Raw genomic sequence first — 26,379 nt, 5'->3', positions numbered from 1 at the left:
AATGTTGGAGAGACAGACAGCAAGGTTTATAGAAATATCCGCTGTTGAAAACTAAATGTTAGTCTAAAAGAAATGTGAGATAATGTCTAGATGCTTTTTAAAGTGGAGATCAAGTTTATAAATTACCTGGCTGGGCTGTTGAGACAGTGAATTGCGCAATCAGATGGAACAGAGTAAAATAGGCAGTTTGACTTCCTAGATTTAGCCGGTGGCAACTTGTTGAATAGACACCGGCTGGAACGCGGTTTTAACCAATCAGCATTCAGGATTAGACCCACCCGTTGTATAATGCTACGTACAGTGCCTTCAGAAAGTATTCACACCCCTTGATTTTTTCCACATTTTGTTGTGTTACAGCCTGAATTGATAATTGATTATATTTAAATGTTTTGTACCCTCCTACACACAATACCCCATAATGTCAGAGTGAAATTGTTTGACATTTTTACAAGCTTCGCAAAGGGCAGCTGTTGGTAGATGTGTAAAAAAAAAGAAAGCAAACATTGAATATCCATGGTGAAGTTATTAATTACACTTTGGATAGTGTATCAATACACCCAGTCACTACAAAGATGCAGGCTTCCTTCCTAACTCAGTTGCCAGAGAGGAAGGAAACCACTCAGGGATTTCATCATGAGGCCAATTGTGACTTTAAAACAGTTACAGAGAAAACAGTTACGGAGAAAACTGAGGATGGATCAACAACATTGTAGTTACTCCACAATACTAACCTAATTGATAGAGTGAAAAGGAAGCCTGTACAGAACTAAAATATTACAAAACATGTGTCCTGTTTGCAACAAGGCACTAAAGTAATACAGCAAAAAAAATTGCAAAACAATTAACTTTATGTCCTGAATACAAAGTGTTTATGTTTGAGGCAAATCCAATACAACACATTACTGAGTACCACTTTTTCAGGATAAAAAAGAAATGGAATGGAGCTAAGCACAGGCAAAATCCTAGTGGAAAACCTGGTTCAGTCTGCTTTCCACCAGACACTGGGAGATTAATTCACCGTTCAGCAGGACAATAACCTAAAACACAAGGCCAAATCTACACTGGAGAAGACAGTGAATGTTCCTGAGTGGCCATTCATTCTACTTGAAAATCTATGGAAGACCTGTAAATGGTTGTCTAGCAACGATCAACAACCAATATGACAGCGCTTGAAGAATTTTGAAAATAATAAAATGGGCAGATATTGTACAATCCAGGTGTGCAAAGCTAAAAAAAATAAAAAATAAACACGTACCTAGAAAGACTCAGTGGTGTGAATACTTATGGGAATTATATTTCTGTATATCATTTTCAATAAATTTGCAAGAATTTCAAAAAACATGTTTTCACTTTGTCATTATGGGCTATTGTGTGTAGATGGGTGAGGAAAAAAATATTTGATCAATTTTGAATTCAGACTGTAATAACAAACTATGGAATAAGTCAAAGGGTATGAATACTTTCTGAAGGCACTGTCCTAGGTCCTCTTCCCTATCAAATAATCTGATTCAACTCTGCCAGAGTTATTAAGTCGTCACGTCCCTGATAGAAGCTGTTCAGGAGGCCTGACAACCACATGGGGAATCCTACTAAATATAATCTTACAACTGTCCCTAGACTTAAGATACTCACAACTGATCCTAATCATTGCAATAGCCTATATGATATGAAAAAGTTGACACACCTACTCATTCCAGGGTTTTTCTTTATTTTTTAAATAATAGTGAAGACATCAAAACATATGGAATCATGTAGTAACCAAAACTGTTAAATAAAATACAAATATATTTTTATATTTGAGATTCTTTAAAGTATCCACCCTTTGCTTGATGGCATTCTCTCAAACAGCTTCATGAGGTAACCTGGAATGCATTTCAATTAACAGGTGTGTCTTGTTAAAAGTTGATTTGGGGAATATCTTTCCTTCTTAATGCGTTTGAGCTAATCAGTTGTGTTGTGACAAGGTAGGGGTGGTATACAGAAGATAGCCCTATTTGGTAAAATACCAAGTCTATATTATGGCAAGAACAGCTCAAATAACCAAAGAGAAACAACAGTCCATCATTACTTTAAGACATGAAGGTCAGTCAATGAGGACCATTTCAAAGAACTTTGAATGTTTCTTCAAGTGCAGTCACAAAAACCATCAAGCGCTATGATGAAACTGGCTCTCATGAGGACCGCCACAGGAAAGGAAAACCCAGAGTTACCTCTGCTGCAGAGGATGTTCATTAGTTACCAGGCAACTCAAATAAATGCTTCACAGAGTTCCAGTATCAGACATATCAACTGTTCAGAGGAGACTGCGTGAATCAGGCCTTTGTGAGACACAACAGATGATCTCCGCATGTGTGGTTCCCACTGTGAATCATGGAGGTGTGATGATGGGGGGGTGCTTTGCTGGTGACACTGTCAGTGATTTATTTAGAATTCAAGGCACACTTAACCAGCATGGCTACCACAGCATTCTGCAGCGATACGCCATCCCATCTGGTTTGCACTTAGTGGGACTATCATTTGTTTTTCAACAGGACAATGACCCAACACACCTCCAGGCTGTGTAAGGGCTATTTGATCAAGAAGGAGTGTGCTGGAGTGCTGCATCAGATGACCTGGCCTCCACAATCACCCGACCTCAACCAAATTGAGATGGTTTGGGATGAGTTGGACCGCAGAGTGAAGGAAAAGCAGCAAAAGAGTGCTCAGCATATGTGGGAACTCTTTCAAGACTGTTGGAAAAGCCTTCCAGGTGAAGCTGTTTGAGAGAATGCCAAGAGTTTGCAAAGCTGTCATCAAGGCAAAGGGAGGCTCCTTCGAATAATCTAAAATATATTTTGATTTGTTTAACACTTTTTTGGTTACTATATGATTCCATATGTGTTATTTCATAGTTTGTCTTCAATTATTCTACAATGTAGAAAATAAAGAAAAACCCCTGAATGAGTAGGTGTGTCAACTTTTGACTGGTACTGTATATCAATAAATATAAGATCAGAATTTCACACCCTGGTTCCAAATAATATGCTATACATAATGTAAACAAGTCAATTAGTAATTTAAGTGCATAAATCGCTGAGGGGCATTTTACCAGTGGTCTTTTCTAACTCTAGGGTGAAAACTAAAGCAGTGTCACTGTTGATTCCCCACAAATACAGCTGAAATAAATCAAATATCCTTAAAAGGCTAAATCCATCATTTCCTATTAGCTTCAATATACTGAAACATCTTATCTACGTCGACCTCAACAACATCCACGGCATTTCTAAAGCTGCCTTCGAAAATGCAAAACAAACAGTGTAGTAGATTTCTGGGCCTCCAATAGATTTATACAGTAGAGGATAAAATGATGCTCTCTCTAAGCCATTGCTGGTGAATGTGCTCTTCACAAATGACAAAACAAAATGACAATGTTATTCTATGCTACAGTATGGTCAACTTTCTTACTGCTTTGGTTTGAGTTGAGGCAACTCAAATTCCTCCCTGTTCCAACTTAATGCTGGGACGGTCCTTATTCACTGTGCTTTAGTTATCCAGTCAAGATTGTGACATGTGTAGTGCATACTAACCACATTCAAAAACTAACCTTCTACATGGAAATGGACAATGTCAGTATCTAGCAAAATAGAATCAGATAGAAAATACCACTGATAATGAACCACAACCTGAAATATTAATTTAAAAAAAGAAAATAATTCTGAAAAATGAATTATAAATATGGCATAGAGAATGCCCATATGTTTTAAAAGGTAAATCCTTATTTTTTATAACATTTAAAAGTGTTTTTGTAATATGCACATATGTATATGTACAGTAACACTCAGGGGTTTAACGGTGTTGTGTGGATGGATGGCTCTTGTTCTCTCTAGACTGAGGGTACCTACGTAGACTTTATAACACATGAATAACCATATATAAGCAGTACATAAGCATTTCACGAATGGATGTTTTTTTTTATACTGTGGTATATATGGGTTATTAATGTGATATGAAGTCATTATAAGTCCTAAGAGGTACCCTTCAAGTACCATCATAATCAACTCCACAGCTCTGGACTGGTTGGCCATGATGACAGAATTCAGTCACCAATCAAAATGTAAAGTGGTAACATGAAAACAACAGAGTCAAAAGCACCTGACATCAATAAGAAAGGTCTCACATCATAAAAATAGTCCATGACACTTATATAAGCGGTAAGCCTTACTTCATTGCAATGGGTTTAAAAAAAAAAAAGTATTACTTCGACTTTATATGTCGCTCCACATGAGATGTTCCTCATGTTAGGAGGAACAAGGAAAAGCTCTATCCATGTTGGCACGTGTCCATACATTGTCCATGATCATTTTGACACAGTCATTTTCCCTTTGTTCATCCCCAGCTATTACAGTGTACAAGAGTACAATAATACAGTTAATGATTTGTTTCGCAGACCCAGATTACAATTTCATCAAGATTACTGATCATTTGGTTTCATGGACATGGCCTCAATTATTGTTGGACTATGGTTAAACTTCATTTAAAAAGTTCCCGTCACAGTCCAGCAGTATGTAATTCAAGGTTAATAGATGTTCATTAAGTCATTTTTAGCTCTTGATGAACTAAATCAGAATTGGGCCTACTCCTGGATTATTTTAATCTGGGTTTGAGAAACTGGTCCTAAGAGTATCTTCAAATGGAGAAGGAAAGGAAATCTCAATCAAATTTAAGGCTTTTCTCTATGTGATGAGGAGGCAGAAGCACAGTCAGCACAGTCGGGCACACACGCAAACACATATGCTCACACATGCACGCACACACACACACATACACACAACTCCCCCTCCCCCCTCCACCCATACACCTGCCCAGACTCACTCAGCCCAGTATATCCAGGTAGACAGGCAAGGCCTTGGCCAGACTCTGGAGCAGGCTGTGGATCTCCTTGATGTTCAGTCTCATGTAGGATTCTCTCTGCCAGCATCCCAGCATCAGGTCGTACACCTCCTTTGGACAGGAACGCGGCCGCTGCAGCACGCGCCCCTGGGTGATACACTCGATCACCTGCATAAAGGGTCACCACCACAATGCAATTGAAATTCAGTTCAATTCAACTTTATTTATTCCCTCAGGGGCAATTAAGGAAGCCATTGCTCACATGATAACAGCATCTAAACAAAGTGAGGTTAACCAAGGTGATATGTTTTTTAGACTCAGACGTAGTAGCCTTGGTTTCATCTAATAGATTTCCAGAAAATGTATATTCATAACGCATCAAAATCTACACAGAGAATAAAACATTAGGAACACCTTCCTAATATTGCGTTGCAAACCCCACCCCCTTCTTTAACATGTCTCCTCCCCTTCATCTACACTGATTGAAGTGGATTTAACATGTGACATCAATAAGGGATCAAAGCTTTCACCTGGATTCACCTGGTCACGCCGTGTCATGGAAAGAGCAGGTGTTCCTAATGTTTTGCACAGTCAATGTATATGGACAATACAAATGTGATATACTGTAACTAAGATTAGAAAAATGGAGACTACAGAAGACTGATGTATTTGAAGTTGACGATAAGTCTCATCATTGGAGCTCAGGTGCTATGATACCAGTGTGGTCAATCTGCTGTAGGAAAGGTTTGAGTTTGTGTCTTAAGACCTTGTAATCTTCGGAAACCAGAACCAAATCTCAAGAGTGCTGCCTGTCTGTGATAAGAGACTACTGACCTCATTGTTGGAGAGCTGGTACCAGGGCTGCTTCCCATAGGTGAAGATCTCCCAGAGGACCACGCCCAGACTCCAGACATCACTCTCCGTGGTGAACCTCCGGTACATGATGCTCTCTGGAGGCATCCAGCGGATGGGCAGCATGGTGTGACCACCCACCTGGAAACAGACAAAGGAAACATCAAGAACCATTTACACTCAGTTACATTCATCTGTTTTGTATTGATTCTCCCGAGGGAGGGCCAGGAAGCAGCAGAGGGCACTGTTATCTACATAGACCCCAGGCCTGGGGCTGACTTGGACACAGAACAAGTCTGGATCTAAGAGCCAAATCTGAGCGACTGCCTTTAAAAAGCAACAAATCCCTTTGAAAACGGCCTACATGGCATCGATTTGAGTCATGAACAGTTATTCTAGTGTCAAAATTGACTACAAAGTGTAATAGGATAATTATGGTCATAAAGTCAGTCTCGCCTAAAATGGAGTTTGGAACAACCGTGTGTTACTTCAGAAATACTGCACCAAACACCTTAGTTCGATGTGAAATTGCGCAACTAAAACATCCTCTGCAAAAACGTCTAAATGAATTACAGATTTCTTGAGTTATTTTAGATTCATTCTGAAGATTACGAGGAAATTAAATAGACTTCTTCTGCATCTACAGTGTCTCATGGGGGACAGTCTTGAAAATGAAATCTTGTTTTTCTAATGAGCAACAGAAAAACACACGTGCCAATTGACGTGTTCAGTGGCTCTTTAAGATAATGCCAGCATGGCGCGAAAATATTTTTGGTAAAACAGATTGTTCTGGCAATTCTCACATAAAAACATAATTGGGAGGAAGGTTTAACATGCTTTAAAAAAAGTAAAATAAATAAATAAATAAATATATATATATACACACACGCACACACACACACACACACACACACACACACACACACACACACACACACACACACACACACACACACACACACACACACACACACACACACACACACACACACACACACACACTCTCTCTACCAGTCAAAAGTTTGGACACACCTACTCATTCAAGGATTTTTATTTATTTTGACTATTTTCTACATTGTAGGATAATAGAAGACATCACAACTATGAAATAACACATATGGAATCATATAGTAACCAAAAAAGTGTTACACAAATGAAAATATATCTTATAATTTAGATTCTTCAAAGTAGCCACCCATTGCCTTGATGATGGCATTCTCTCAACCTGATTTCACCTGGAATGCGATTCCAACAGTCTTGAAAGAGTTCCCACATATGCAGATCACTTGTTGGCTGCTTTTCCTTCACTCTGCAGGTCCAACTCATCCTAAACCATTTCAATTGGGTTGAGGTCGGGTGATTGTGGAGGCCAGGTCATCTGATGCAGCACTCTATCACACTCCTTGATCAAATAGCTCTTACACAGCCTGGAGGTGTGTTGGGTCATTGTCCTGTTGAAAAACGATTGATAGTCCCACTAAGCGTAAACCAGATGGGATGGCGTATCGCTGCAGAATGCTGTGGTAGCCATGCTGGTTAAGTGTGCCTTGAATTCTAAATAAATCACAGACAGTGTCATCAGCAAAGCACCCCCACATCATCACACCTCCTCCATGCTTCACAATGGGAACCACACATGCGGAGATCATCTGTTCACCTACTATGAGTCTCAAAGACATGGGGGTTGGAACTAAAAATCTCAAATTTGGACTCAGACCAAAGGACAGATTTCCTCCGGTCTAATGTCCATTGCTCCTGTTTCTTGGCCCAAGCAAGTCTCTTCTTCTTATTGGTGTCCTTTAGTAGTGGTGTCCTTGCAGCAATTTAACCATGAAGGCCTGAGTCACACAGTCTCCTCTGAACAGTTGAGATGTGTCTGTTACTTGAACTCTGAAAGATTTATTTGGGCTACAATTTCTGAGGCTGGTAACTCTAATGAACATCCTTTGCAGCAGAGGGAACTCTGGGTCTTCCTTTTCTGTGGTGGTCCTCATGAGAGCCAGTTTCATCATAGCGCTTGATGGTTTTTGCGACTGCTTTTGAAGAAACTTTCAAAGTTCTTGACATTTTCCACACTGACTGATCTTCATGTCTTAAAGTAATGATGGACTGTCATTTCTCTTTAATTATTTGAGCTGTTCTTGCCATAATATGCACTTGGTCTTTTACCAAATAGGGCCATCTTCTGTATACCACCACTACCTTGTCTCAACAACTGATTGACTCAAACGCATTAACCTCTTACATCTAGGGGGCAGTAATTTCACGGCTGGATAAAAAACGTACCCGATTTAATCTGATTATTAGTCCTGCCCAGAAACTGGAATATGCATATAATTATTAGCTTTGGAGAGAAAACACTCCAAAGTTTCTGAAACTGTTTGAATGGTGTCTGTGAGTATAACAGAACTCCTATGGCAGGCAAAAACCTGAGATGCTTCTGTTCAGGAAGTACCCTGTCTGAACATTTCTTGCCCTTCTTGATTATCTCTATCGTTTACAAAGGATCTCTGCTCTTACGTGACACTTCTCACGTCAACAATGGAGTCTCACAGCCCGGGAAAAACAGGAATGATGTAATTCAAAGCCCTGGCTGAAGCACACGAGAGCAAAAGCTGAGTGGTCAGTCAATGGACTAAGCCTTAGGCGCGTGACACGCCCCGCCCCCGGCTTTCGGTTTTTTCCTCAGTTTACAGACAGGCAGATTCCCGGTCGGAATATTATCGCTTCTCTACGAGATAAATTGCATAAATATTGGTTTTAAACAGCGGTTGACATGCTTCGAAGTACGGTAATGGAATATTTAGAAATTTTTTGTCATATTTTGCGTCATGCTCGTGGCCGAGATTTAGCGTTGGGATAGTGTCTAGAACGCACGAACAAAACGTCGCTGTTTGGATATAACGATGGATTATTTGGGACCAAACCTACATTTGTTATTGAAGTAGAAGTCCTGGCAGTGTATTCTGATGAAGAACAAGCAAGGTAAGAACATTTTTCTTATAGGAAATGTGATTTTGGTGAAGGCTAAACTTGCAGGGTGTCTAAATAGCTAGCCCTGTAACGCCGGGCTATGTACTTACATTATTGCAAAATGTGCTTCATCCGAAAAGCTATTTTAAAATCGGACATATCGAGTGCATAGAGGAGTTCTGTATCTATAATTCTTAAAATAATTGTTATGCTTTTTGTGAACGTTTATCGTGAGTAATTTAGTAAAATCACCGGAAGTGTTCGGTGGGAATGCTAGTTCTGAACGTCACATGCTAATGTAAAAAGCTGGTTTTTGATATAAATATGAACTTGATTGAACAGACATGCATGTATTGTATAACACAATGTCCTAGGTGTGTCATCTGATGAAGATCATCAAAGGTTAGTGCTGCATTTAGATATGGTTTGGGTTTATGTGACATGATATGCTAGCTTGAAAAATGGCTGTGTGATTATTCCTGGCTGGGTACTCTGCTGACATAATCTAATGTTTTGCTTTCGCTGTAAAGCCTTTTTGAAATCGGACAGTTTGGTTAGATAAAGGAGAGTCTTGTCTTTAAATAGCTGTAAAATAGTCATATGTTTGAAAAGTGTAAGTTTTCGGATTTAGAGGAGTTTGAATTTCGCGCCCCGCCCATCATTGGATATTGGAGCAGACGTTCCGCTAGCGGAACGTGTAGATGTAAGAGGTTGGAAAGAAATTCCACAAATTAATTTAACAAGGCACACCTGTTAATTGAAATGCATTCCAGGTGACTACCTCATGAAGCTGGTTGAGAGAATGCCAAGAGTGTGCAACGCTGTCATCAAGTAAAGGGTGGCTACTTTGAAGAATCTCAAATATATGTTGATTTGTTTAACACTTTTTTGGTTACTACATGATTCCATATGTGTTATTTCATAATTTTGATGTCTTCACTATTATTCTACAAGGTAGAAAATAGTAAAAAATAAAGAAAAACCCTTGAATGAGTAGGTGTGTCCAAACCTTTGACTTGGTACTGTATATAAATGATGAAAGTGTCAGTTTTAGGCCCTTTTTAGACCTATACATGCCTCTTGTAAGAAACAAATGATTTGTGAAGAATCTTGTCATTTTACTCCTTATAATGTGTGCTCTAAAACATGGAGTATATCTATATTCTGAAATAAAATTCCCATTAATTTATTCAACATAAAAAATATGAATAATATCTCAAAAGTAACCTTTTTGCTTTTGCTAATTTTTAGACATTGTTTGGAACAATATACTATTCAAACATCAACTTTCCAGTGTGGGCTCTCTGGTACTTTTGAAGAAATCATCAATTTTATACAAAGAAATTGACATTGTATGTCATTAACCAATCACAGCCCTCCTGTAGGATTGCACATTCAGCAAATCACCAGCAGAGGGAGTTCCCTTTGAATCCATTTCCCCATTCATTATGTTGGTGGTGCTCATAAAATGTATCATTACTTTGAAAGTAGCAGAGAGCCCACTTTAGAAATGTGATGTACTTGTAGAATATATTTTTTAAAACAATATGTCTAAAAATGAGCACACTATTAGGAGGATAATGACACCAAGGTGTTGTCTGTATCATGTACGGTTCACGGATCATTAAGTCTTACAAGGGGCATGTATAGGTCTAAAAAGGGCCTAAAATTGACACTTTCATTATGATTTTCAAAAAAATAGTTTCTTACACAAATGTAAAAAGAATATCAAACATCCGTCTTCCCAATTAAGTTTCTATGTGAGAATTGTCAGATCAACCTGAGATGGCCAAAATATTTTTGGGCCCATGCAGGCATGAAATCGCATTAAAGCCAGTAGTGTTGCCTATACTGTTCTAGTAGAAGCTAGACAGTAGCAGATAGCAGTTAGCCTGTTAGCCCAATCTGTTTGTGCTTTAAGTAGCCAATATCATGCCAATTTGACATAACAACAACAAAGGAGTTGGGTAAAACAGAAGCCGGTTAGGCTACCAGGCTATCTGCTAAGGTAGACAATGTTTTCCTCACTCATTTTATAAGAACTAGGTTAGATACTGGATAGAAAGGGGGGTGATAAGGAGAAGCGTGTTCATGAATCTAGGTATTTTAAGAGCAGTAGCTTGCCTCTGAAAAGGCCTTAAAATAGAGAATTCAAGGCTAAATTTGCATCACAGCATAAATGCAACGTCAAGCATGAACTCCTTGCTCAGGGGAAAAAAACTGCCAGTGCATTTTGCACTGTTGCCCCCTATTACCATGGAAACAGCAATTCTATGCAGATTATAGAATTTGCATTTAAATGGCATTAAAAATAGATTTAAAACATTTGTTGGTTAAAATTATTGCTGTAACAGCAAATTCTAATTACACATGAGTGTATTCCTGTCTTTCTGTTTTGCGTGTGTGTGTGTGTGTGTGTGTGTGTGTGTGTGTGTGTGTGTGTGTGTGTGTGTGTGTGTGTGTGTGTGTGTGTGTGTGTGTGTGCCCACAGACTCACTCTGTAGTAGTCGGTACTGTACACATCCCTGGACATGCCAAAGTCCCCAATCTTGACGAGCAGGTTCTCTCCCACCAGACAGTTGCGTGTGGCCAGGTCTCTGTGGACAAAGTGCTGGGAGGCCAGGTAGACCATGCCTGCAGCGATCTGCTGGGCGATGTGCAGCATCTGGGACTGGGTCAGCTCCACCATCAGGCTGTGCTGCCCATCAGCCATCAGCACTGCGTCAGGACCATGGGACCTACACCACAACACAGGTGGGTCAAACACAATGCTAACTATAGTTATCTACAATTGACTACAAAGAGGACTTAATCGGATAAGTGCAAACTCATTCGCTTCCATTGCAGTTACCCAGTTTCAATTCAAATAAAGTATTACATTTACATACAGTACTAGTCAAAAGTTTGGACACACCTACTCATTCAAGGGTTTTTCTTTATTTTTACTATTTTCTGCATTGAAGAATAATAGTGAAGACATCAAAAATGAAATAACATATATGGAATCATTTTGTAACCAAAAAAAGTGTTAAAACAAATCAATATAATTTTATATTTTTGATTTTTCAAAGTAGCCACCCTTCGCACACTCTTGGCATTCTCTCAACCAGCGTCAACTGGAATACTTTCCAACAGTCTCGAAGGAGTTCCCACATATGCTGAGCACTTGTTGGCTGCTTTTCCTTCACACTGCGATCCAACTCATCCCAAACCATCTCACTTGGGTTGAGGTTGGGTGATTGTGGAGGCCAGGTCATCTGACCTCCACTCTCCTTGTTGGTCAAATAGCCAATACACAGCCTGGAGGTGTGTTTTGGTTCATTGTCCTGTTGAAAATCAAATGATAGTCCCACTAAGCGCAAACCATATGAGATGGCATATTGCTGCAGAATGCCATGCTGGTTAAGTGTGCCTTAAATAAATCAGACAGTGTCACCAGCAATCACCCCCACACCATCACACCTCCTCCTCCATGTTTCAAGGCGGGAACCACACATGAGGAGGTTATCCGTTCGCCTACTCTGTCTCACAAAGAAATGGCGGTTTTCTTTCTGATGAGTCCAAATCTCAAATTTGGACTCATCAGACCAAAGGACAGATTTACACCGGTCTAATGTCCATTGCTCGTGTTTCTTGGCCCAAGCAAGTCTCTTCTTATTATTGGTGTCCTTTAGTAGGGGTTTCTTTGCAGCAATTCGACCATGAAGGCTTGATTCACTTGGTCTTTTACCAAATAGGGCCATCTTCTGTATACTACCCCTATCTTGTCACAACACAATTGATTGGCTCAAATGCATTAAGAAGGAAAGAAATTCCACAAATTATATTTTAACAAGGCACACCTGTTAATTGAAATGCATTCCAGGTGACTACCTCATGAAGCTGGTTGAGAGAATGCAAAGAGTTTGCAAAGCTGTCATCAAGGCAAAGGGTGGCTACTTTGAAGAATCTAAAATGTAAAATATATTTTGATTTGTTTAACACTTTTTTGGTTACTACATGATTCCATATGTGTTATTTCATAGTTTGATTCTTCACTGTTATTCTACAATGTAGGAAATAGTAAAAATAAAAAAAAACGTTTGAATGTGTAGGTGTCCAAACTTTTGACTGGTACTGTATGTGCCAAAATCTCCCATAACCTTTCATGACTGATTAGATTAGACACCTTTATTATACATTAAGTTTGCACAGAATGTAAATGTGTCTTTGGCGCTCTGGCTTACAGTGAAAGGATAAAAACAGACACAAAACATACACATTGCACACATGGAGTATTTACGTCAGTTGGTACTTTAATACAGTACACGTGAATTGGCAAACGTAAATCACATGCACATGCGCACAAAGGCATTGGGACACAGGACAATACCTGAGGAACTTGTTGAGGTCGCCGTGCTTCATGTACTCGAACACCATGATGAGCGGGTCACTCTCCACACACACGCCGTAGAAGGTAACGATGTGCTCGTGCTGCAGGTTGGTCAGTAGCTCCGCCTCCCGGTGGAAGTCGGCTCGGCCGCTCTCGCTGGCCTCTTTCAACGTCTGAGGACAGGGATGCACGTGCACGTGCAAGCACACGCACACGCACACCATCATTTAATCATTGATTGATGGGATTGTTGATTGTTTCAAAGTCTCCTTCCTACAAAATTCGATTAAATCCTAATATACTTGTTTGCCGTGCTATTATCCAAAACAATGTACATACAATCCTCACATATGGGAAAAGCACAAACAGCAAAATAGTTTATACTTAGCTGTTCTTTAAAAAAAAAAAATCTAAACCAGGACTTAAGTGTGTGTTGATTGTTTGAAATGGCATGCATAGATGGCCATACTTTACCTTGACAGCCACCAGGATCTTGTCCTGATCTGGGATCAGGTTGTAGCACTCAGCCAGGAACACCTTCCCAAAGGCCCCCTCTCCCAGCTCACGCTTCAGCACAATGTTGTGTCTCTTGATGTGCTGGACAACTGGGATGTAAAGAGAGATGAAGTAAGGCTAGCACAAAGCCCAAGTCTAGAGGCCTGAGTTTTTCCTGAACATCGTGTGAACTGACCAAGAAAAACTCTGGGCCCTAGTTAGAATTAGTCAGGTCAAGTGGTCAGGAAAAACTCCTGGCCCTACACATTACATGCACTAAAGTTAACAGCCCTAGTCTACTACTGTATAGAGGAAACTGTGATATTCTGGTCACTTGTCAGACAAGTATGGGAATTGTAGCCATTACAGAACTACATTTCTTACAGGGCTACAAGTGAAATAGTCAGATGTGTGTGTCTGTCTAGTGTCATCCTCTGTGCCGTACAGTCTGATATTACAGCATTAACTGCAAGTCATCTGGCAAGAGGTCAACCAAAGTCATCGCCATGAAGTCCATCCAGTCGCAAGTGGCCCTGTCATGGATTTATCAGAAAAAGACCGGGTTACAACAACAGCAGACCTCCGCACCACGGTAACTCACACGTGTCCGATTTCAGCATGCTGCCAGATTGGCGGAAATACTGTGGATTCTCGATGACAGGGATCTTTGTCATTCCAATGATCACCGCATCGTGGCCCATCTCTGAGGACGACGGGGTGTTGTTGCCATTGGAGACGTGATGAAGAGGACTGGCGGAGTCATCGTCGTTACTGATGACTGAGGAGGAGCCTGAGGAGGAAGGGGAGGACCCCAGTGGGAGGAAATACAATTATGAGGAGAGGAGTGTTTGACTTCTGTATGTTATTATGTGGCCGAACATAAACTGGAATGTGGTAGGGTTAAATAGAAATAAAACTGTAGAAATGTGCATCTAAAACAAGATGTTCATTGTTATCCAAATGGGAGGCCTGCAAGTCTCAATACTGGTTTGAAAAATGACTAAACTAAGATGAAAAATAAAATCTTTACCCTTCATCCCAAACTTTGAGTTTCTTCCGTATTTCAGAATGATCACCATCAGAACGCATCCAATTAATGCCACGCCAGCGATCCCCACCACTATGTACACCTGGAAAAAGACCATTCAACAATGCAAAATACTTACCAATAACAGTGCACAACATTATAGTATGCACATAACCATGCATGACAAATTATAACGTGTATGTTAACTTACTGCAACACTGTCCTCTATTGGGGGTAGTGGTAAGTCTGAGACAAAAAGACCAAGCACAGGTCATAATTAAAACAGAATGAAACAGCATTAAACATACAAACATTAAAGTACATAATCTAATTTCTTCTGATTTCTTCTCTCACATTAAAATTAACCTAGATTTTTTTCAAACGCTAAAAATACTGTCTGGTTGTGATGTAACCAGACAGTAGGTGTGTTAGCTACAGTGCCTTCAGAAAGTATTCACACCCCTTGACTTTTTCCATGTTTGGTTGTGTTACAGCCTGAATTTAAAATGGATTATATTTAGATTTTTTTGGCCTACACACCAACACCACACAATGTCAAAGCGGATTTTTTTTCTCGAAAGTTTTACAAATTAATAAAACATTTGAAGCTGAAATGTCTTGTCAATAAGTATTCAAACCCTTTGTTATGTCAAGCCTAAATAAGTTCAGGAGTAACAATGTGCTTAACAAGTAACATAATAAGTTGCATGGCCTCACTTTGTGCGCAATAGTGTTTAACATGATTTTTGAATGACTACCTCATCTCTTTACCCCACACAGACAATTATCATTAAGGTTCCTCAGTCGAGCAGAGAATTTCAGACAGATTCAACCACAAAGACCAAGGAGGTTTTCCAATGCCTCGCAAAGAAGGGCACCTATTGGTAGATGTGTAAAAAAAAAGAAAGCAAACATTGAATATCCATGGTGAAGTTATTAATTACACTTTGGATGGTGTATCAATACACCCAGTCACTACAAAGATGCAGGCTTCCTTCCTAACTCAGTTGCCAGAAAGGAAGGAAACCACTCAGCGACTTCACCATGAGACCAATGGTGACTTTAAAACAGTTACATAGTTTGAGGATGGATCAACAACATTATAGTTACTCTACAATACTAACCTAATTGACAGAGTAAAAATGAAGCCTGTACAGAATAAAAATATTCCAAAACATGCATCCTGTTTGCAACGAGGAACTAAAAGTAATATTGTAAAACATTTGGCAAAGCAATACACTTTTTTCCTAAATACAAAGTGTTATATTTGGGGAAAATCCAATACAACACATTATTTAGTACCAGTCTCCATATTCTCAAGCATAGTGGTGGCTTCATCATGATATGGGTATGCTTGTAATTGTTGAGGGCTGGGGAGTTTTTTTTCAGCAGGACAATAACTTAAACACAAGGCCAAATCTACACTGGTTGCTTACTAAGAAGACAGTGAATTTTAACTCTACCTACATGTACATATTACCTCAATTACCTTGACTAACCGGTGCTCCCGTACATTGACTCTGTTCCAATACCCCCTGTATATAGCCTCGCTACGGTTATTTTACTGTTGCTCTTTAACCATTTGTTATTTTTTCTTAACACTTATTTTTCTTAAAACTGCATTGTTCGTTAAGGGCTTGTAAGTAATAACATTTGTTTTGTTGTTCCTGAGTGGCCGAGTTACTGTTTACTTAAATTACTTCAAGATCTATGGCAAGACCTGAAAATTGTTGTCTAGAAATGATCAACAACCAATTTGACAAATGTAAGAATTTTTTAAAGAATAATGGGCAAATGTTGCACAATCCCCAGAAAGACTCACAGCTGTAATCACTGCCAAACGTGCTTCTACAAAGTATAGACTCAGGGGTGTGAATACTTATGTAAATGAGATCTTTCTGTATTTCATTTTCAATAAACATGTTTTCACTTTGATATCCATTTTGAATTCAGGCTGTAACAACAAAATGTGGAAGAACTCAAGGGGCATGAATACTTTCTGAAGGCACTGTAAGTTACGTAATAGACAGGGCCCAGAAACTGCCATTTTGTCCAGTCAAAGGTTTCTCCATGGATTATGCTTGTCTATCCCCTATTAGCTTTTGGGCCACCCTGGATTTTTCCCCAGATCCAATACGTTCCCTCAGGATTTCATACTTCAAGCACATACCAGTGGTGTCTGAGATGCAGCAGGGTGATGACATCCCACAGCACAGGAAGAGCAGTGGACAGAGGAAAGGAAAAGAACAAGGCAGGATCATCAATCTGTCATTATTCCTAAAGATTTTAGGGCCCAGCGTAGTCAAAAACTACATTTTCCTGTATTTTATACATACAGTGCATTCGGGAAGTATTCAGACCCCTTCACTTTTCCCACATTTTGTTACGTTACAGCCTTATTCTAAAATTGATTAAATTGTTTCTCATCAATCTACACACAACACCCCATAATGACAAAGCAAAAACAGGTTTAGATATTTTTGAAAATTCACATAAGTATTCAGACCCTTTGTTGAAGCACCTTTGCCAGCGATTACAGCCTCGAGACTTCTTGGGTATGATGCTATAAATTTGGCACACCTGTATTCGGGGAGTTTCTCCCATTCTTCTCTGCAGATCCGCTCAAGCTCTGTCAGGTTGGATGGGGAGCGTCGACGCAAAGCTATTTTCAGGTCTCTCCAGAGATGTTCGATTGGGTTCAAGTCCGAAGCTCTGGCTGGGCCACTCAAGGACATTCAGAGACTTGTCCCGAAGCCACTCCTGTATTGTCTTGGCTGTGTGCTTAGGGTCATTGTCCTGTTGGAAGGTGAACCTTCGCCCCAGTCTGAGGTCCTGAGCGCTCTGGAGCAGGTTTCCTTTGCTCTATCCATCAATCCTGACTAGTCCCCCAGTCCCTGCCGCTGAAAAAGATCCCCATAGCATGATGCTGCTACCACCATGCTTCCCCGTAGGGATGGTATTGGCCAGGTGATGAGCGGTGCCTGGTTTCCTCCAGACGTGACGCTTGGCATTCAGGACAAAGAGTTCAATCTTGGTTTCATCAGACCTTAGAATTGTGTTTCTCATGGTCAGAGTCATTTAGGTGCCTTTCCCTTTTGGCAATCTCCAAGCAGGCTGTCATGTGCCTTTTACTGAGGAGTGGCTTCCGCCTGGCCACTGTGCCATAAAGACCTGACTGGTGGAGTGCTGCAGAGATGGTTGTCCTTCTGGAAGGTTCTCCCATCGCACAGAGGAACTCTGGAGCTCTGTCAGAGTGATCATTGGGTTATTGTTCTCCTCCCTGACCAAGGCCCTGCTCCCCCGATTGCTCAGTTTGGCCGGACGGCCAACTCTAGGAAGAGTCTTGGTGTTTCTAAACTTATTCCATTTAAGAATGATGGAGGCCACTGTTCTTGGGGACATTCAATGCTGCAGAAATGTTTTGGTACCCTTCCCCAGATCTGTGCCTCAACAGAATCCTGTCTTGGAGCTCAAGGGACAATTTGTTCGACCTCATGGCTTGGTTTTTGCTCTGACATGCACTGTCAACTGTGGGAACTTATATAGACAGGTGTGTGTCATTCCAAATCATGTCCAATCAATTGAATTTACCACAGGTGGACTCCAATCAAGTTGTAGAAACATCTCAAGGATGATCAATGGAAACAGGATGGACCTGAACTCAATTTCAAGTCTCATGTCAAAGGGTCTGAATACTTGTGAATAAGGTGTCGTTTTTTTAAATAAATGTGCTAAGTTTTCTAAAAACCTGTTTTCACTTTGTCATTATGGGATATTGTGTGTAGATTTAATCAATCAAAACATTTCCTCATCACTTTTAGAATAAGGCTGTAATGTAACAGAATGTGGAGAAAGTCAAGGGGTCTGAATACTTTCAGAATGCACTGTAAACACACACACAATGTTGGAATAATACTGTAAAATTGTGAAATTTATGATAATGACCTTTTAGTGTAAGAGCTGTTTGAAAAAAACGTCTAAAATCTTTTGACTGTTTTGTCGGATGGTGTTGGCCTGACTGGTGACATCACCAGGTGGTAAATTAGTTAACAGACCAATAAGAAACAGTTCCAAACCTCTATCAATAACAGCTAGTTTTCAGTTTTCCCTTCCCAGCTCAGAACACTCCCAGACAGTCCCCGCAAAATTCTTGCTTGAGAAATAGCTTCTTAGCAAAGAGCAATGTTTGTTTCTTTTTGACAATTTAAATTGAAAACCTTCACAGTAAGGTACTTAATTGTATCCCAAAATTATTTGATATTGAGATAAAAAAAACGGCTGCGTTGGATATTTAAAATTAAAGTAACTGTCCAGTGAAAATCTCACTTTTAAAAAGTTCATATTCTGTTAACTCATACCTAAATAATGTTGTTGACTCGTGCTATACTCATACTGCATGTTGCCAAAGCATAATTTGGAGGGGGGGGAAAAACACCTCAAACTTCTATGTCAAACAGACCTTTTAAAAAAAATGCTTGCAATTTCCTCAGAGGATGATTGCATAAAGGCCAATCGGTGGTCTACTTGCGTGAATATTTTTTAGGATTGGTATACGCCCACACCATTCTGTTGTTGAGGTACGCCCACACCATTCCAACACAGAAAAGCTGCTTTTTAACATTCTTAATTGAAAAAATTTGGAAGGAAATCTATTTCACTCATATTGTAATTAATTATAGATCATATTTCATAGAAATCTAGAAACACTGGACAGTTATTTCATGTCATGTCAAGAGAAAAACACATATATACTTGTCTTTGTAACGGGATGTTTTAGAATTGTAATTCTTTGCAAAATTGCAATGTCTTAAGAAATACTTACAAGGGTAGGTATATGGCGGTTCTGAAATAAGTGAAAAAGGGAATTTACATGTTATTCATGAACATCGATTACACATACCATGCTACATAAAAAAAAATGAATATTCTCAGAAAAAAAGCTGCTAGGTTGAACCATTTGTTCCGGTAGGAAACCTCTGAAAAAAAGTTACAATTTTCAGGTCATATAGAACCCTTTTTGGTTCCACATAGAACCTCTGGTTCCAAATAGAACTCTTGAATTGGTGCTATTTGGAACCAAAAATAGTTTTATTTGACTTGAAATGTTTTTTTGATGGTCCTAGATGGTTCTACATATCACAGATTTTTTCAGAGTCTAAAAACAACTTACATATAGATTATAACATCTTATACAGAATTACAGTAACTATAAACTAAACTGCAGTGAGACCTGTATCGTAGTCTGTGTCTGGCGGGAGCAGGAAGTGGGCGTCGATTTCTTTACGATCCTCCCCATACTCGTTCCTGACCACCAGCGTATACTGCCCATTGTGGATGTGAGTCGGGTTGACAAGCTTCAGGCAGCCGTGGTGAACGCTCCCTGTGCTCTCGTGGATCTCGGTCTTGATGTACTCCTGTTCGTGGAGCTCTTGGTCCTTGTGGTACCACCGTAGCTCGGGCTTGGGGTTTCCGGTCACACTGAAGGGGATACACCAGTGGTGGAGGCGCAATGGCTCCAGCAGCTCCAGGATAGTGGGGCGAACTGACACAGAGACAACAGGAAGAATAGTCACAGGGTACTGGGAGTGGGTGCTAGACATGAGGAAGGAGGACTGGAGGAATGCAGTGGGATACTGGGGTAAGGGGGCTAGACAGGAGGGAGAGTATGGTAGGGCATTGAGGGCAACCAGGAGCTAAACAGAAGGAAGAGTACAGTATGGTAAGGTGACAGGAGACATGTAGAGTCAATCAGATTGTTGAGCAATACTATCATTTCAGTAAGGACACAGAACCACCAGAGGTGGTCTTTCAGAATGTAGACAACCAATACTAGGATGCTACAGATCCAGGATAAAATTACACTGTAGAATCAGTGAAAATGGCATTTTACATTTTGCAACCACAGTGGCAGACTAAAATAAACCAAAAAAATGGTATAGGCACTCAACACAACAGAACACGTCCTTACAGAGGATGTTGAGTTGGAGGTAAGCCTCGGTTTGGCCGACTACGTTCTCAACATTGCAAGTGATCACTCTGCCGTTGTCCGAAGGCGAGAGACCTAACAGTGTCAGATTGCTCTCCAGCTCCAAGGCATTGATCTGTAAATACATTTAGCAATATTAGCATTGTCATGATGAGCATAAGCATTATTAGCTTTAGCATTATTAGTAATAGTAACATGTATTACACAGTCAATACAGTTAATAACAAATCATTGTGATCATAGTGAAACATCTGGAGTTAAAATATTTAATGCTGTATGTTATAAAACGCCTAAAAGTATGGAGTAATGTGCTGTTATTATAATAATAAAATTATAATGTTCTTTACATATTGAAATGTAAAAACTTAACAAGTTTCATGTAAAAAAATTAAAACAAACATAAAATTGAAGTGCTATGGGGCCTCCTGAGTGGCGCAGCGGTCTAAGGCATTGCAGTGCTAGAGGTGTCACTACAGACCCGGGTCCATCCTGGACTATATCACAACCAGCCGTGATCGGGAGTCCCATAGGGTGGCGCACAATTGGCCCAGCGTCGTCAAGGTTAGGGGAGGGTTTGGCCGGGGGGGCATTTCGCTGCACCCGCAATAACATCTGATAAACACGTGAATGTGACCAATAAAATTTGATTTGACTTGGCTCTTCGCACTCTAGCGACTCCTTGTGGCGGGCCGGCCGCCTGCAGGCTGACCTCGGTCATCAGTTGAACAGTGTTTCCTCCGACACATTGGTGCGGCTGGCTTCCGGGTTAAGTGGGCGGTTGTTAAGATACGCGGTTTGTCGGTTCATGTTTTGGAGGACGCGTGACTTGACCTTTGCCTCCTGAGCCCATTGGGGAGTTGTAGCGATGAGACAAGATCGAAATTGGGGAGATAAAGGGGGTAATTTTTTGTTGTTGCAAGTGTTAAGGTGTCAGTTGAGGAAAGTGCATAACATACAAAGCCAAGAGTTTTTCCCTGCCCACATGACCTCATCAGGAACAACTCCTAGCCCTAGTAATAGTCAGAGGGTTGTGTCATAATATACCAAAACAAAGATCATCATCTTACCTTAGTGATGGTAAACAAACTGTCAATATTCCACAAGATGTCAGGGGCAGGAGACCCTGTTGCACTGCACACTGCTCTGCCATCACTTCCCTCCGTCATTTTGATGATAGAGGGACTGACCTCCGCTGCGGGAGCCTCTGTCAAACGTAAACAGAACCTTTAACAATGTTGTTTTACTGTACAAGTTGCACCTAAGTGACCTTCACTTGATTTCTACTTCATGCTGTTTACTGACTATTTGAAAAGAAAAGTCAAAGCAATACACTGGCATTCTAGTATGCTCGTCAATGTTCCACACGTACACAAGCTTTCTCTCTCTCTGCTTTGTCACAACATGTTTAGTGTAGTTCCCCGTCTGTATGCCTGTCTTTCTCTGGGGTTGACATTACCACAATCAGGGGGAGAGAATCTGGAGATGGCCCTCCTCACTGCTTTGTCATCTATGCATTTCAGATCTTGACTCTCTGTACTGTCAATGTCCTCTTGCAGCCTCAGTTTGATCCACATGTTCTCACATACACACTTCAGAGGGTTACCAGACAGGAGAGGACTAGAGGGGGAAGAAAACAGAGCATTAACACACACACACACACATTCATAGACATTGCACTTTAAAATAAGAATTACATGACATAAAATAGTAAATAGGGATAGGTACTTACAAAGATGTCATGTTTAAGTTTTGGAATGTTTTCCAAGAGAGTGTTGACAAGTTATTGTCTCTCAGATTCCTACGAGTCAAAATAATAAATCAGAAATGTTACAATAAACCAACTATTGTAGGTCAGACTGACATAACTAATGTTATCAATGTACAGGTAACTTCCAAAATAAAGGAAACACCAACATAAAGTATCTTTGGGGTGGCAGGTAGCCTAGTGGTTAGAGTGTTGGGCCAGTAACCGGAAGGTTGCTAGATTGAATCCCTGAGCTGACAAGGTAAAAATCTGTTGTTCTGCCCCTGAACAAGGCAGTTAACCCACTGTTCCTAGGCTGTCATTGTAAATTAGAATTTGTTCTTAACTGACTTGCCTAGTTAAATAAAAATATGGCATTGAGATGCCAGAACAGCTCCTATGCTCCTTGACATAGATTCTACTGGTGTTTGGAACCAGTGTTTGACTTGGACTGAAGTGGGTGCCGGTATTGTTTACAATTCATTGCAGGAGCTCCACAATACATTTGAGTTAATATTCTATAAGAGGAACAGGAGCTCAAGCAGTAGAACATTTGAGGTGCCGGTACTCAGCTCCGGTGGGCTCCTGCCCAAGTCAAGCTCTGTCTGGAACTCTACTGGAGGGATGCGACACCATTTTCCACAAGAAATTCCATAATTTGGTGTTTTGTGATTAAAAACACCAGGTGCCACTCCAGAATCTCCCATACATCTGTGTCACCAGGTTGATTTCTGGTGACACACACACACACACACACACACACACACACACACACACACACACACACACACACACACACACACACACACACACACACACACACACACACACACACACACACACAACCATTTAAACCCCCTATGCTCATTTGAGATCCCTCTTTCAAAGTCACAGACCTCTTCTTCTAGCCATGGTAGCCTAAATAATGGGCAACTGGGCACTTATACACTTATACTTATACATGATGGGATGTTAGTTGCTTAATTCACTCAGGAACCACACTTGTGTGGAAGCACCTGCTTTCAATGTACTTTTGTATCCCTCATTTCCTCGAGTTTCCTTTCTTTTGGCAGTTACCTGTATATACTGAACTCAATCCAAAATCAGTGTGTGTGGGATTAAACTAAAATGAAAACGCATGTGACTTTGGAACAGAATGCTTGCTCTATTTTCTCTATCACTTTCACTTGTTTTGCACCTAGCACCTTTTAACTATGCATTAACAAAAGAATATAGTCCGGCCGTTAACTGCTCCTCATTGTTTGCTGAGCTTGTCGTCCCGTTACCCAGCCATGAGGCTAAACTGTATGTGCTTGAACCAGCTCCTTTGACTGTAGTCGACATTATCATGCCAATCCATGCAGATTTGGACAAGAATTACCACATTAGAAGTGTTGACTGCAAGGCTTCACTGTAAGGTTAGTACAGATGTAGAATCTTCATTTGAGACAGTTTGCTACAGCAGGAAAATAATCCTTCAGCAACAGGAAATGTTAATTATTATGTGGATTATAATTAATGGACATTTTTGTAGGGGTTGATACATTTTTCATTAGGGAAAATCAAGTTTCAAAGTGGAAAACACACCGTTTAGAAGCCTATTTAAAACTCAAATACACTACAAGTTTGCATTTCCTACTGTGTAGGAACATTCTCAGCAAAAAAATATATAAATTAAGATCCAAATTAAGATCCTACATCTGTAAGAATCTACATAGTCTATAATATAAATTGGGCTTAATTGTTTTGATTGGATTGGGGGCCCTACATTTGCTCTTTGAAAGTACATTAGCTACATCTGTGAGGAGGAAGATAAGAAAAACACCTAACTGAGGATTAATCAAAGACTATACAGTACTTACAGATATTGAAGTCTTGTATTGTTGAAAAAGGCCTGTGATGAGATAGAAGTCAATCTCGTATTTGTCACAGTTCTGTTCGGAGTGGGGGAGTGAATGTGTTATTTTTAGTCACAATTACATATTAATATAGTTCAACCATAACATAGTCTGGATCATAACCTCGCGTAATACTAATACTTACAAATTTCTGAGATTTGAGTAGTACTTCAAGCTGTTGTCATTGATGTCAAATAGTCTGTTTTGATTTGCAATGTATCTGTAAAAGTTCAACACAAAATAATTACAAATGATTGTTATTACAAACACAATGGAAATATAGTATTTGGCCATCATGTTCATTTTGGGCAGTTTCACAGGTTTCTGAACTGTTTTGTGGGAATCTGTAGCTTCTCTTCATAATAGATTTGATAGCGGTACAAACTGGTGTGTCTTTGGACACTCGGCTAATATCTACTGTTTAAAACAGCTAGGATGATTGATATCTCTTTACACTAGAGTATACAACACCTGGATGGGTGATGGTTGTTCATGTAATATTCATATATGCTTAGAATTAATTATTAATGCTAAATATTCATAATAATGAATGAAAATGCTTTGCATGCCAAGGTAATAGGCCAGTAGACCATCATCAATTAAGGTTTACCTTTGATTAAGCTATGGATGGTATGAGAGGACACAGTTAAGTACAACACCACCCTGTCTAGATGTAGGCTATGGCCTTTGCATGCTGGTGGTGTTAGTTCTCTCGCTATCTGCATCTGCCCAGGAGCAATATAGGTTTCAGGCACAATATTATACACCTTATGGATATATGCAATAGGCCTACTGTACTGAAATATGGTACATCTAAACATATGCTGCGTTAGCTAATAGGCGTGATGAACTAGAGTAACACTTATCACCAACAACATGCAGTGGTAATGCATTGTTTTCTCCGCACATGCATTATCTGTTTATTGTCTATCAAATAAACTCATCCAGTCCAGCTCTGGTACTTCAACAATTGTAGCCTAAACCTAATAAATGGCTTTAAACCTGTGTTTTATACAGATACCACTGTGACTGTGTGCTAACGTGTTGGATATTTACAAGAACCACTTCGTGCGGCATCGATTGCTACTATGGGTATTTTGTGGGGGCGACATAGACCCGAGTCTGTGCTGAGTCTGTTACGTTGGCTAGCCCATTATAATCGTGATTTGGCTAATTTATCTGACATTGTTTTCCTTCGTGTTGTTTTCTTGCTTCCCCCAGGTCTCTGCATGTTGGAGCCACGGCAGCCATCATGCCATTATCCCCACTAAATATCATTACCACTATCCCTGCCAGGGCCTGGCTCCTAGAGAAAAATAGCCTATTCCAAATATTCCCAACAACGCGTGCCCCACCACCTGACACGCACGCTCGAACCACCCCCCCTTAGCATGATAATTATCCTACACTATTATATGCTGCAGCTATAGCCTACTTCTTTTTTGATTGTCGCTTAGGGCAGGCTGTCTCCATACGAAACAGAAAACATGAGATGAACAGCCTATATAGTATGGCAAAGTAAATACACCTTATTTTGTGATACACCTTAGATGTTTTAGTATTTATTTGTTTGAGAAATCTCACATTGGTTTGCTTAAAAACATGAACCGTTCATTGTAGGTTTGCCATGTCTGCAATGGCGTAGCCATTTATTTTAATTAATCGATACTTACATATCGGTGATGTTGATGTCCATTTCTATGTCATCTAACGTAAGGATAGGGAAATCCTCGATCCCTGGTTCAGGATCGATACAAGCAATCCTTGAGATGCTGCAAGTGCAGAACGCAGGGCAAGCAGCGCTAAACCTCCACAGCCCCATCAAAACCATAAAGATTCCCAAGCGAGCCATTCCATATTCCCCTACGTTGGAGTCCATCGCAGGTCCAACGATATCTCACGGTAGGTATTGATCAAATATGGATATTATTAATTTCCCCCGTCCTATAGCCAAATGAATCCGTTCGGCACCACTAACGAGACTACCTTTGATCACGAATGCGCAATCCCCTCAATGTAATATTAGGATGCCATGGAATGGCCTCTATGTCTCCGCAGAATTGGTATCACACTACTGCATATCGATGCGGTGAAGCAAGGTGTCAAGTGCTCCGTCCTCCGTCTCACCCGTCTCTTTCTCAGAGGCAGAGCGACTGTCTCTGC

At 40.2% G+C, this 26,379-nt stretch overlaps 1 protein-coding gene across 1 annotated transcript; it reads right to left on the bottom strand.

Moving 5' to 3' along the window:
- Positions 1 to 4,238: 4,238 nt before the first annotated feature.
- On the bottom strand, positions 4,239 to 26,104 carry ntrk2b (neurotrophic tyrosine kinase, receptor, type 2b). The gene is made up of 18 exons (XM_029708696.1): positions 25,890 to 26,104; positions 24,362 to 24,436; positions 24,181 to 24,252; positions 22,304 to 22,372; positions 22,031 to 22,191; positions 21,642 to 21,778; positions 20,557 to 20,689; positions 19,819 to 20,130; positions 19,411 to 19,431; positions 16,759 to 16,767; positions 14,800 to 14,834; positions 14,592 to 14,691; positions 14,163 to 14,351; positions 13,541 to 13,671; positions 13,067 to 13,239; positions 11,192 to 11,432; positions 5,704 to 5,862; positions 4,239 to 5,037 (listed from the first exon to the last, which is right to left on the bottom strand). Exons 1-18 carry the CDS (start codon positions 26,093 to 26,095, stop codon positions 4,852 to 4,854), a joined length of 2,409 nt encoding a protein of 802 aa, XP_029564556.1. The 5' UTR covers positions 26,096 to 26,104; the 3' UTR covers positions 4,239 to 4,851.
- Positions 26,105 to 26,379: the final 275 nt, after the last annotated feature.

Source organism: Salmo trutta, chromosome 23 (genome assembly GCF_901001165.1).
Source record: "Salmo trutta chromosome 23, fSalTru1.1, whole genome shotgun sequence".
Taxonomy (NCBI): domain Eukaryota; kingdom Metazoa; phylum Chordata; class Actinopteri; order Salmoniformes; family Salmonidae; genus Salmo; species Salmo trutta.
This window is presented reverse-complemented; position numbering and strand designations above follow the sequence as displayed.

Coding starts and splice junctions, on each gene's coding strand:
- ntrk2b (XM_029708696.1), bottom strand. CDS start 26,095: ATGGACTCCAACGTAGGGGAATATGGAATGGCTCGCTTGGGAATCTTT. Junction 22,192..22,303: donor AACTTAAACATGACATCTTT/GTAAGTACCTAT, acceptor TTCCCCCTCTAG/TCCTCTCCTGTCTGGTAACC. Junction 13,672..14,162: donor CATGCTGAAATCGGACACGT/GTGAGTTACCGT, acceptor TTTACATCCCAG/TTGTCCAGCACATCAAGAGA.